The sequence below is a fragment of the Aethalodelphis obliquidens genome, unplaced genomic scaffold, assembly GCF_003676395.1.
Source record: "Aethalodelphis obliquidens isolate GAN/ISIS:26980383/991018 unplaced genomic scaffold, ASM367639v1 scaffold9, whole genome shotgun sequence".
NCBI classification, from domain to species: domain Eukaryota; kingdom Metazoa; phylum Chordata; class Mammalia; order Artiodactyla; family Delphinidae; genus Aethalodelphis; species Aethalodelphis obliquidens.
The window spans coordinates 20,426,427-20,440,443 of NW_020837953.1; the positions used below are offsets into that span (position 1 = coordinate 20,426,427).

The 14,017-nt window shown below is 39.7% G+C and overlaps 1 protein-coding gene across 1 annotated transcript in view; it reads right to left on the reverse strand.

The window, feature by feature from the left end:
- Positions 1-6,125: 6,125 nt before the first annotated feature.
- The window catches only part of RLF (RLF zinc finger), an 83,066-nt gene continuing 75,174 nt past the window's right edge, over positions 6,126-14,017 (reverse strand). Inside the window, exon 8 of the mRNA XM_027108972.1 lies at positions 6,126-11,242. Coding sequence (XP_026964773.1) covers positions 6,593-11,242 — 4,650 coding nt within the window. The 3' untranslated portion in view covers positions 6,126-6,592. The remainder of the gene's footprint in view (positions 11,243-14,017) is intronic.

A 14,017-nucleotide genomic window follows, 5' to 3' on the forward strand; every position in this document is an offset into this window, starting at 1 on the left:
ACAGTGTATAGAACATTTCCAACAATCCATGGGACGGAGAGCAATTATTTTCACATTTCAACTGAGAAAACTGAGGTTAAGTGGAGAGGAGAGGAGACAGGATTTAAAAAGGGCTTTTCTAAAGAGCAAACAGTTTACTTGGTAAATGTGGAGGGAGGTTCTTACTGGATCATTTTGTAGCATTTCCTTTTTCATATGTCACTACTGCTTAGAAATCGTGATCTTTGGAAAAGCTTTTGACATATTTGAGCCTCATTTTGCTCATCTGTTTACATCTCCTTCATAAGATTTACATTAGGAACAAATGGTATCATTTCCTAAGCACTTTGTAAACAGTAGCATGCTGTACCATAACCTATATGCCATGTTATCAAGTCCATTATTTACTGACTAGTACCTATCTACTCAACAAGGAGGTATGGAAGTATAAAATATAAGGTCTGTTCCCAAAAATCTTACATGAAAAAAAGGTAGTTCACACACAAGCGTATAATATAAATTGTGAGATCATTTACCAAGACAGCAAGAATCCAAAAGAGGGTTTGCACCAAGAGGAGGGGAGGGGCATGGTAAGTAAGGAGAGAAAGGGTCAGTTATGACAACTTTTAGAAAAATATTGTCTGATGCTATTCTGATTTGTTCATCTGGTTGACTGAAAGAAAGAAGATGAATAGGGAAGCCTGGTGGAGAAAGAATAACTGTTTTGTTCTTGCAGGAATCAGAGGTATGGCAAGTTGCTTGAGGTGTCAGGGACACATCCAGGAAGCGGAGTCTAGAATGTTGTTGGATATATAGTACCATGTCAGGGCGAAATGACCCACTGATTTAGGAGCGACTGCTAATGATGTTAAACCCATAGTCTGCTAGTGACTGACCACAACCAGAATCTTTTCTAGAAAGGAATACACATTACTCAGATAAGACTTGGGATTTTACTATAACAAGTTAAACATATGTCAGAAACCATTAAAGAATGATAACCAAAAACTTTTTGGAGAAAAATATGGTTGTGACAACCGAATCATTACCCAAGACTTCCTATACTAGATGAGATCCCCCTGTTACATGGCACCTTAGACTTTACTTTCAAAGCACTTAACACGATTAAGGTTATTTGTGCAATTTTGGGTTTAATATATCTTCCCTGACTATTGTAAACTCAAGGAAGACAGGGACCAAGTCCATTTTATTGACTACTGTATCCCTAGTGCTTGGTACTTAGCAGGCATTCGAATATTTTTAAGTAAATACAAAGTCCCCTAGAAGAATTCCAAATATCCTTATAGCCTAAACTGTTCAATCATCAAGTGCCCATTACCGTATTTGTATACTCATTTCTATAGAAGCTTTATAGAGTAGCTGTTAAGAGGATAGGCCTTTGGGAGTATAATGGATCTGGGTTCAAATTAGGCTGTACTATTCACTAACTTTGTTACCTTGGGCAGGTTACTTAACTTGAGGCTCAGTATCTTCATTGGTAAAGTGAGAGTAATTCCTACCTTGTAGGGCTACTGTAATGAGAACTCGATAATTTGTGTAAAAGAGGGCAACTATTATTTATAGTGATGTTTATGACCAAATGCAAGGTATTGTGGATCTCAATAGTATAAAGTTCCTCAAAGAGAATCTAGTCTGAAAACCCATCTATTGTTTGACTCGCCTCTCGGACACCAGAACACCTCCAGTGATGAATTTATCACCATGCGAGGTATCTCAGCCCACCTTTAGTGTCATCCATCCATCCATCCCTCAGTCACTTCCACATTGTGCCCTGTTAGGACTTCTTGACTTACACTGCAACTTATGATTTATGCAGTGCCTACTTTCAAAGCTTCACTAGGTTCTTCATTGTCCTTCAAACAAAATCCAAAATCCAGACCATAGTGACAGGCACTAAAATACCTGGTTCCTGCTGACGTATCCAATCTTCTCTCCTACCCCTTTCCCTGTTATTCTCTTGACTCTATAGCTCTACTAGATTTGTCAATGTCACTAACACACCAAGCTGTTGTACCACAAATCCTTGGCACATAATTGGATTATCCTAACGCCTGCTATTTCTTCAGGTTTAAACATTGCTTCCTTTAAGGAAGATTTTCCTGTCCTCTTTTTCGGTTCCCTCAGTCAGGGCATCTTTTGTAGCACTTTTACTTAACTAATTTTTTGTAGTGTTTTGTTTAATGTCTGTCTTCCTGACTAGACTCTAATCTCCAGGATGCAGGAAACTTACCCTGTCATGTTCAACGTTCTCCCCAGAAGCTGGCAGAAGGTGTGTGCTTAGTAAATATCTGGCTATAGCTTTCCTATTGCCTCTTGTCTTCTCTTTTCCAGGCTAAACCTGCCAAATACAGGTTGACAGGTTTTTAAATCTCCTGACTATCCCAGTTACTTCCTCAGAGAGGTTCAGGCCTCCAAATGCAGGCCGTCACAGACTATATTTCTGCAAGTGTAGACAAAGCAGGCCTGCTAGCACAGTGGGCCACTCTTTGCAGACTCAGCTGTACATAATAGGAGGTTGTGTCCCGAATCAGGAGTATAAAGCCGCGAGGCCTCACCGTCTACCATGGGGGTGAAGAGGGGACACCAAGCAACTTTTCTGATTTTCAGAAGTTTCTTTCCGAAAGAAAAACTGACTTTTCCATAGGTCACACGATATTCACAGAAACAATAGTTTCTCCTTTCCACCTCTTTCTCAAATGAGTAACTGTCAACACTGGACGTATGACTGGAGTTGGATCTGCATGACCTGGCTTTTACCTATGCTTCAAACTTTATTTCCCACTACTCACTTTCACAAAAAATACAGCTTAATTACAGAACTGTGGTATTTGTGGTACTTTAAATACCACCTGCCACTTTCCATCTTTCTTCTTTCACATTAAGTTCCCCTCCCTGACATTTTTCCAGTCAGATGAGATTGGAAACTGGGCTCCACCTCTTCCTAGCTTTATCAGCTAGGCAAGACACTTCATCCCTCTCTTTTTATCTGTCAAATAAGAATACTAACAGTACTGACTTCATGGAGTTATGAAAATTCAACAAGGTAATTTTAAGTAAAGTGCTAAAAAAAAAAGTGTAATTATCCTGCATTCTCACAGCACTTCCCACTTCGTATTCTGGGCCACTGCTTCTAGAACTTTTCTGTGCCTATAAATCATCTGGAGATCTTACTGAAATGCAGATTTTGGACCAGGAGGTCTGGACTTGACATTCTACATTTTGAACAAGCTCCTAGGTGATGCCCATGCTGCTGATCTGTGACCACACTTTGATTAAAATGTTTAAGCTACCCCAGCTCTCACATTAAAGCTCCATGATAGCAGATCCTGTAACAAATCTGCTTTGTTATTTTTATCTCCCAAAACATCTGGAATTATCTTTACATATTTGGCTAATGACTAACTCTGTTCTCCAGTGACTGTCCTTCACAGTGCAGGTCAAAAGTAGGTAAGCTGGGACAGGCTTCCCTGGTGGCGCAGTGGTTGAGAATCTGCCTGCTAATGCAGGGGACACGGGTTTGAGCCCTGGTCTGGGAGGATCCCACATGCCGTGGAGCAACTAGTCCTGTGAGCCACAACTACTGAGCCTGCGCGTCTGGAGCCTGTGCTCCGCAACAAGAGAGGCTGCGATAGTGAGATGAGAGGCCCACGCACCGCGATGAAGAGTGGCCCCCGCTTGTTACAACTAGAGAAAGCCCTTGCACAGAAACGAAGACCCAACACAGCAAAAATAAATTAATTAATTAATAAACTCCTACCCCCAACATCTTCTTTAAAAAAAAAAAAAAAAGTAGGTAACCTGGGACCAAGAGGATAGGTTAGGGATGAAATCCCTAGGAAGGCTAATCACTAATGACTTGGTCTCTTTCACACATGTGCTCATGAACATGGGGAAACATGGAAGCAAGAGAATTCTGGGTAAAATTCAAGAATCAAAGTGTCTGGCATTCTCGACTTCCACATATCATTTTAGGGGGCACAAACTCGGTGCTTCCAGGTCTGTGTCAGGGGTTGGGGACAAACCCCAAAGAGACATCAAGTAAAAATGACAGTACTAAAAACTTCAAAAATAGCCCTCTGATCTTCTGTATTATCATATAATCACACATGCTGGTTTTTAACAGAACATTGTCTTCAATAAAGATCAGATGAAGCAAGCCACTACAACTGGAACAGAAAATGATCTTAGCGTCACCTTAAAGCAAACCTTCAACTGGGTTCTGAAAATTAGGGTTTGGTTCCACTGCAAATGGACTCACTTGGTCCTTCCAGGAGGTAGGAGTTAGAGGTGGTTGAATGGATATAGTTGAGTGTATTTTATTTTGGCCGAACTGGGCGGCATGTGGGATCTTAGTTCCCTGACCAGGGATCGAAACTGTCCCCTGCAGTGGGAGTGCAGAGCCCTACCCACTGGACGACCAGGGAATTCCCCTTTATTTTTATTTATTTATTTTAAAAATTTATTTTATTTTTGGCTGCGTTGAGTCTTCATTGCTGCGTGCAGGCTTTCTGTAGTTGCAGCGAGCCGAGGCTACTCTTCGTTGCAGTGCACGGGCTTCTCGTTGTGGAGCATGGGCTCCAGGTATGCAGGCTTCAGTAGTTGTGCTGCATGGGCTCAGTAGTTGTGGCTCGCAGGCTCTAGGGCGCAGGCTCTGTAGTTGTGGCTCACTGGCTTAGTTGCTCCGCGGCATGTGGGATCTTCCTGGACCAGGGCTCGAACCCATGTCCCCTGAACTGGCAGGTGGATTCTTAACCATTGTGCCACCAGGGAAGCCCTCCCCTTTATTTTTAAATTTTTACAATTTTTTTTTTGGCTGTATATAGTTGAGTCTTAAACAAATTAGCAGCTTTCTCTTGGTCTGATCTAAAAATCTCTAGTATTAGGAATTTTTTAAATGAGGCCACTGGTTATTTCTCATGCTCAGATCACAGATAAGGACCTTTCAAAATCATCACCTACACCGCCTCACTTCGTAAGTGAGGAAACTGAAGCCCACAGAAGAAATTAGCCAAAGATCCCAAAGGAGTCAGGAGTGACCTCAACCTCTAGGATGTTCTACTCTGTCACTTTTTCTTTCAACAGAAGCTTGTTTGAGAACCTCTTACCTACTACGACCTGAGCCAAGAAATGACTTGGGCTTGGGGGGTGCTTTAGACTCTTAGGGTGAGGAGGTGGCAGAGTGAAATCCCTGAAGAGCTGATAAAACAAGGCTTAAGGGTTAGAGAAAAGATCTTAAAATCTTAACCAGAGGCATAAGAAAGGGATATTAGGAGTACGAGTCGTTCCATTGCTAGCTAATGAAAGCGGCTGCAAACTTTAAAAGGAACAGAGAATAAAGCTGCTGTATTTATAAGAATACATTCCATCCTCTTCCCCCAAATCCATTTCTTCCTTTTGTAGTCCCACCTCAATTGGTTGTATCACTACTGAACCTTAAGTTTTCCTCAAAACGTTTTCTTCACCCTCCAACATCCAATAATCCTCTTGAATTTTTCAATTTCGTCTACTCATCCCTCTGCTGCAGTTGTCAGTACAGACTCTCACCAAGTTTGCCTCAATTACTTCAACAGTCTTAATATCTACTGTTTCCATTCTCAGCCCCTCAAATCACACTCATTTCAAGTGATCTATAGATTATTAACATGAATGTTTTGTTTAAAATTCTTCAAAGGCTCTCAGCTGCCTATGGACTCAAGTCCAAAGTCCTTAGTGTTCATGGTTTGGTTCCTGCCTATCTCTACAATAATCTCATCCGCTCCAGTGCTCCCCTTTTACTGACAGCCTATCAAATTATTTGTAGTTGCCTGGAAACATGACTTTCCATCTCTGAATTTGCTGTGCCCTTCACATTATGTTCGGCATACGCTCTCCTTTCTACCTGGACAACTCCTGGACATCCTCTTCTGGGAGCTATCTTGACTCCCAGAGTTAATTATCCTATCTCGGAATTTTCTTTCCACAAAAATTTTAAGACAATAGTCATTCAAAAGGAAGCTTCATCTGAATGGTTTAGTTAATAAGAAACAAAAAACTACTGGGGTAAAATATAAGTGCACATTCCAGAAAATATAAGTGCAATTCCAATTTATGTGTGGCATGAAAACTCATTATGACTAAACAAAAAATGGGTGAAAAATTGTAATTTATTGAAACTCAACTCAAAAAATATAAGATGCTGTAGTGTACAATATATTACACAGAGCACCCTCAGGTGCACATTCAAGTCAAGTAAGAACATATCCCTTTCCCTAGCCCTCCCACCCTGGGATCTTAGTATTTGTTCCATATACAATCATGCACACTTAATTTGAAAAAGGAAGCCCCAATATATTTTGATGTATTAATTAGCACCAAACAAGAATACAGTTCCATTTTTTTTAATAAACAAACAAAAAAAAACCAATCAATAAACCAACTGGAGAGCTAATGGACTCAGCCAATACTGCTGACATAGATATTGTACATTCATGTAAATACACAGCCTATTCTACCCTAAACAATGGTGTGGCTGGTTCTCAGCCTTTGTTCGAGTTGGCAATTGTCCCCATGTTGCAGTGTTGGAGCCAGTCTGTTTCTAAAACAACATTGCTATTTAGGAACTTCCTACACAAAGCTCATCTGTCTTTTTTGTTGGAAACAACTCTAAAATTGGTGTGGAAAACTTAGATCTTTCAAGGACAACCACTGGCCGAAGATAATGAAGCTGTTTTAAGGCAAGTTCTCCACAGTCTGTTAATGCTTTGTCCAATACGACCCTCAGGTTTTCCAAGGGAGGAACTGTTGTCGTCTCAGCTACTATTAAAGGTGGGATTGCAGTCAGGTTCTCATGAATTGCAGAGTCACTGGAAGAATGAGGTATGTCAACTTCAGGGTCATTGTCATTCACCATATTATTTGCCATAACACTCCCTGTTAAGTCATTACTGGGTTGTGAAGAATTACTTAATGGTAAGTGCTCTGAAGGCTCCCAATCATCAAAATCATCTTCTTTCTCTTCACTTTCCTGAATAAATTTCAGAAATGAAGATTCAAATCCCATGGGTTTGTAAGTCTTCAAATCAAATGACCTGGGATGTGGATGCTTCCTAAAATTCTCTTTTGGGACATGGGTTGAATTTTTTACAGTGTTTTCTTGCCCTGAACTTTGCTGCCCGGTTTCTGAGTCTTTGATCCTTGGTAAAGGCAGCTGGAAACTTGTGAAATAAGTCCCACTTTCAGTCCCATCAGGATTAGGTATGGAATTTTCTATTTTACAAGGAGGAGGCTGAACTGTATGACACTGTTCCAAAGAAGTGGTTTCTGAACTATGGTTACATTTCAAAGTTCCTCTGTAGAGCAGAGTATCTGCATCAAAAACTGGGTTGCTTTCTGTACATCCTTTCTGACCTCCATCCCTTTCACCTGGATAAAGGGAATCGGCGGTCTGGACAGGTATGCTACTGTCACCTGGGGAATGGCTGTGCTTTGTGAGCTCTGATTCACAGCTTCTATCTTCTTCTTTCTTTATACAGGGCTCTGCTTCAGAAGGGGGCTCCTCCTTAATTTTGGTACCGTACTTAACACAAACGACAAGATTTTCCATCTGTTGCTCTAAATAGGCACTACTCATCTGATGGGTACGTTTGTAATGCCTCACTATGCTGCTCTCCAACTTCACCACAGATAAGCATCCTTGAACCATGCAAGGGTACTGCGTGTGCTCAGAATGCTCCACACACATATGGAGGGCTTCAGCTCTTGTTTTAAAACTAATCGGAGCTTTCTTTTCTTTGATTAAGCCACACTTTTTAGCCTTAGCATTAAACGATCTCCTGGTAGTCTGATGTTCATGCCCCTGAGGGTGAGTTTTTTGACACACCTTTTCACTCCTTAGTAGCCTTTCATTTGCCACTTTCTGGCTTCTAAACAGATCATCATAATAGTCCTTATGTCGATAATATACATGTTGAGAATAATTACTGCGATGGGTGAAAATCTGGCCACAGCCATTAAGATCACAATGAATTTCATAATCTGAATGTATTTCTCCTTCAATATTATGCTGTTCCATCAAGTGGTGCTTCAACTTGCTGAATGTATAAAAAACAGCCGGGCACTGAGGCTGGTTACAGGAAAACCTGGCCGCTGACTCTGCTTCAGAAAGCACTTTCGGCTCTTCAATGTGGTCTAGGTTATGAGAGTCACTACAGTGCTTAGCAAGAGCTTTAGAACACAGGAAACGCTTGTTACATTCCTTATATTTGCAAGCAAATATCTTTTTGCATTTGACAAGTTCCCTTTTGGTTCTCGCTTTATCTTTCTCTAAACATAACTGTTCTTTGTTGTATTGATGTACAGTCCTGTAATGGCGAATCAAGCCTTTTAGATTGGTGAATGAGGAGTTGCAAGTTTTATGGATACAATGGAATGGTTTGTGGTATTTATTCAAAATATAGCAGAGATTTCCTTTAGCAACAGTTCTCCTGCTACCTCTCCCCTCTCTTCCTTCTCCTTCTTCTCTATGGCTACCTATTGGTGATGATATATCAGATGTTTTACTTTCTGTTTCTTCGCACGATGACTCCAAATCTGTTTCTGAACTGCATTCATCCTTTTTAGAATGACAGTGTGGCTTCTCAGAGTTACTGCTGGGATCACCTCCAAGTTCCACGGAACAATCACCTTTCAACCTGTCTACTGAGCATGGACCTTCATGATCACATTTTTCATTATCTAATAGTTTTTGAGTTACTCTGTCACTGCCAATTTGATGTTTATTTTTATAATGAATCCTAAGGTGTGTTTTTCTTGTAAATGACCTTTGGCAGATATGACACTGGAACGGGGAATACCGATGTTGAAACATGGTTAGCTGAAGGACTTTTTCTTTTGAGTAATTATGTTTCTTAAGATAATGCATTAACAAAGCCTCTCTGGTCACAAATTCATATTTGCATCCTTGAAGCTCACAGAAAAAAGGCTTGGCTGCCAGCTGTGCCAGGTACTGACTTGGCATATTTTCATCTTGATTCTGAAAATTAAGGTCTGAGATTGTAGGTGACACCGCTTGAAGAGACTTAGCACCACTGGATGGGTACCCCTGCAATGACCCTGAGAAAGATCCATGTGTTATTGAGTTTTTCAAGCTTAAATGCTTCAAGCGTAACAGAAGTTCCAACATGGTATCCTCTGTACACGGCCTTTTAGAAGCACAAATGGTGGCTTCTGAGGAATAACCCTGATGTTCTCGTTTACATTTAGTATGAATATTGTGATCTAGACCTTCATCTGGGGAGTCACTGTTTGTATCTGAGCTAGGTTTAGGTTCTGTATCAAACTTTTCAGTTGCTGGATTATGTTCATTACCCAAACAGGGAAAGAGATCTTTTGTCTTTACCTTTTTGGGTTTGAAATGGTATGGATGAACCTTCCTTAGATGCTTCTGCATGCCTCTTGCGTTTTTGTACGTGGAACCACAGCCATCAAAACCACAGGTAAACTTAGTCCCATCAAAACAAACTGCCACATTGGAACATTTTTCTTTTAAACCGGAGGGCACAAAGACTTTCTCGTGAGACAATAATATATCCTGCATGGTTTCAGAGTGATCCAGTGTGTCAATTAACTCTTCGTTCATGGAAGCTGAAGAGCTATGACTTAACTGATCACTAGAATTACTGTCACTGTTTTCTTTCAGATTTTCTGCAGTTTCTATTTGAGAACTAGCTGATCCTGCACAGAAAAGAAGATCCTCTGGTAAATGTGATTTATCAGTTTGGTCAAGTAGATGGGGCTGATCAATACAATCTTGCTTGTCACCTGCTGCAGGCTCAAGTTTCACTGATTTCTTCACATCTCCATTTGAACTTTCAACATTATGCATTGAGAGGTGATTCTGGTATTCAATTTTGGAATAATAGAACTTTTTACAGCCAACGAAGTTGCATGTGTAAGACGCATCCCTAAAGTGTTGTGCTTCATGGTGGTAAAGCTGTCCCAAGTCACTGAAAACAATATTACAGCCATTTAATTCACATTTATAACGCAGATCATCATGTTTTTGTTTATGGTTAAGCAGTTCATTCACTGATCCAAACCTAGCATAGCAATCTATAGATACACACATATAAGGCTGAGGACCACAATGCACTTGTTCATGCTCTCGCAGGTGAAAAGCAGACATGAAATGTCGTCGACAGTAAGTACACTTCTCTCTTCTATTTTTCATATCTAAGTAGTGCTTGGCATTTTCATCATTATTTTGGTGTTCAGCTTTAAGATGCACACTTAAGTATTTAAACTGCTTAAACACACGGGAACAGTCTGTGCCAGGACATGGGTACAAATCTCTGTCTTGCAGGTGGCAATCTTCTAATTTGCTGAATGTGACATACTCATGTGACTCTCCTTTGGCTTGTTCATTCAATGACTGACCTTGCTCTAGGGTTGCAGAAGGGCTCTTGGGACAAACTCCCTTCTGAGAGCCTTTCAACAGTAACTTCTTTCTAGAGCGGTCCCTTCTGCTTGGTGGCATTTTAACATGTTCCATCACATGAGGAACAAATATTTCTTTTCTCTTGAATTTTTTAATACAAACCGGACAGGTGTAAATTCCATCTTCCATATGCATCTTAGAATGATGAAGAATCCTGGCCTCTATACATTCCCGCTTACATAACAAACAGAAAAATTTATACTGAAGCCATCTCTGGTATCTTTCAGAAGAACCAATGGGTTTTTTGTCTCTTTTCTCCTTTTGGTGATCTGTCAAATCTCTTCTTCTATATTGTTTATCTTCTTTACTTTCCTCATAATCACTAAGAAATGACTCTAAAACATCTGTGTCATTAATAGACAGTTCATAGCCACTTAGGTCATCATCAGAATCTGAGGCTTCTTGTCCCAGAAGTTGGTGGCAGTGTCGTTTTAAAGTTTTCCAGTCCCAAAATTCAGGATCAAATGGCCAGTGGGCTTTTAAAGCTAGTAAAAGCTCACATCGGAGAGAATTCGGAACTGGTGCATTTTCTTCATCAAATTTTTGATCTGGTTGAGAATACAGTTCTTCCAACATATTAAATCCATCCAAACTGGGTTCAATTAAGAATTCTGTAAGCTGACAGGCTCGTCTAACTTCTAAATCTTCTGGTAAAAGACAAGCAATTGTTTTACAAACTGATGCCTTCATTTCTTCATCCTCACTTGATCTGAGTTGAAGAGCTCTGACACATAGTAAAATCGACACCCCAAGACCAGCATCTTGTGCCTGTTAAGAAAAATAGGGAAGAAAAGGTTTTTTTTCCCCAGTTTGGAAACATTACATAACTTTCACTGATAAGACACACACACACACACACACACACACACACACACACACTTACTTCTTAAAACTTAAAGTTCTTAAATCTTTCTTCCTGCAAGTTACATTTAGATCCTCCTTCTTTCAACATGCAAAGGACTGGATTAGATGTTACAACCATGAACAACAACAATGTACATTTATAGAGTATCCAACTTTATAAGGCACTGCATATTAAAGCAGTCCTTAACCCTCAAGGAATTTATCTGTGTGCCAAATGTATAAAAGCACATAAATGCAAAGGAGCTCAGTCAGGATACATAAGGTCACTGAAGGATTCAAAAAAGAATTGTCTCAAGCTGGGCAGGAAGGATAGGGCTTAAATAAATGGGTGCAAGAGGAAACATGCATAAAAGTGGGTCTAAGATTGAATTAAATTTAAAAAACTCATATGTCTATGTCATGAACAATTGGGTGTTTTCAAAACCTCAAGGCTTAGAATAAACGATCCTTTCCATTTCCTCCTAAAAGAATTAATACTCTATAGTTACAGGTGTACTGAAATCTCAGTTTCCCATGGAAAAACAACAGAAAATTTCTCTATAGCAGGAGGTTCTCAGAAATCAGTCAAAAAATCACAAAAAAGATCTGGTTGTATATGATAAAAGGTAAGTGCATTTAAGATGATTCTTTCATGTGAGAGGCTGAAAGGGTGCGTGAAAATAATATAAACCAAGAAAAGGAGGATCTTACGGCAGAGTGGCTTAAAATACAGTACTTAAGAGCACAGAATTTTGAGTATGACTCTGACTGACTTTGAACCCCAGCTTCACTACAGTGAGAAGTTTTTAACTCCTCTAAGCCTCAGTTTCCTCATCTGTACAATGATAATTATAGTGGCAGTATTGGATTTTCCTCCTAATGCTGTTATAAAAATGAAATAAGGTAACACAAAATGAGTATTACAATGTTGGAACATAGTAAATATTCAACAGAACCCCATAAAATATTTGAGGATAAATTCCACTGTTCAAACATCAATTTGCTAAGCAATTATTCTCATTGGGCACCATTCTAAATGCTGAGAACACAAAGAAATAATTGCCATCAAGTTACAGACTCCTTACTACATCCTAGGCACTATTCTAAATAAACTTTTACTACATCCTAGCCACTATTCTAAATAAACTTTTTGCATACATCATCCTCATTTTATAGATGAAGGAACCAAGGCTCAGAAAATTAGTTGCCAATGTCACCAGCTAGTGAGCAGAGGAGCAAGAATTTAAACTTAAAGCATCTTTTCCCAGCGTCTGAGTCTTAACCACTTTACACTCTATACCAACTCCAAAGTTAATTGACTTGGCGATATCCCATGTGCCCTTGATACAATACGCCAAGGCACTTCTTCAGCTTCCTGGTTTAAAACCTAACAAATTATTCATATCTATCAGTTTCTTCAAAATTCAGCTCCACATTCCATATCCTAATTCTAATTTATTCATCACTCCTTTAACAAGTAACTTCTTGGTATATCTGTTCAGAATGTATAATGGTAGTTATTTTTGTTTTGAAAAGTGTTCTTAATGATTTCACAAATTTTACCATTTCAACTACATTAGGCTGTTTAAGAAACAACACACATTCTTTGCTGTTTATCTCACAGTCTTCCAAAGGGGTTAAGTAACTTGTTAAGAACCTATGATTTTAAAACTTAACAGACTTTCTCCAAAAGTCACGCATCTCTAATTTTCAGCTTCTTTATTACTAAAGAGAAAGGATTAAACTAAATAAAGTCATGTTTTGCAAAACAGTACTACTTATATGTTCCACCAAAAAGGGCCCTAAGGCCAAATAAACTGGCTTCAAGATTATTCCTCTTCTTATGCCTTCTACTTCAAATATAACCACATCCACATCCTTTCTTCTGTCATACTATTTTTGAAGTCTTGAGAGAGACCCTGGATTCTCTAAAGTCACCCCTTCCAATATGACTTTCTCAAGTCACAGAATCAAAATTTAACAACTCTGAGCACTTTTAATTGATCATTTGGTTTAAGCTCTTTGTTTACAGAAAACTGAAGCCCAGAACATAAGGATGTTCTATTACAAGGCCCTCCTTCCGCAAGAGACCCAACGCCCACAAAAGCTTTTCAGCATCATTAACCTTTTCCTTCGCAAGGTTGCTAGCTGTGCTAATATCATTTCACCTCTTCTTTTACAAAAACAGAACACCTGGTTTTATCTGGTTACAAAGTCACCTGGAATAATCAAATAATCAATATATCTCCTAGCTTTCCCCTGCAGCTAGATGTAACCGTGTGTGTGTGTGTGTGTGTGTGTGTGTGTGTGTGTGTGTTGGAAGGAGTGGGGAAAAGGTGTGTCATAGTGTGGTTTGCTCTCCACTCCACTTCTCGCCATCTGGAATGGAGACATTATAGCTGGGATTGGAATATGAGATGGAAGCTAAATGTTAACAGCAGATAAAAGGAACCTGGGTTTCTGATATGTGGAGCCATGAGAGCAACCCTGGCCTGTCTACCTGGGTTACCTACCTGTATAGGAGAGGGAGAAACTTCTATCTTCTTTACACCGCTATCACTGTGGGATATCTACCATTCACAGCAGAACTACATCCCAACTGATACAGGTTAGATCACCTCTCTTTTAAAAAGCTAGAGGTTAAGTCTCTCAATTTGAAAAGAATTCCACATTCACTCCCCTTCCACCTACCAGTCCATA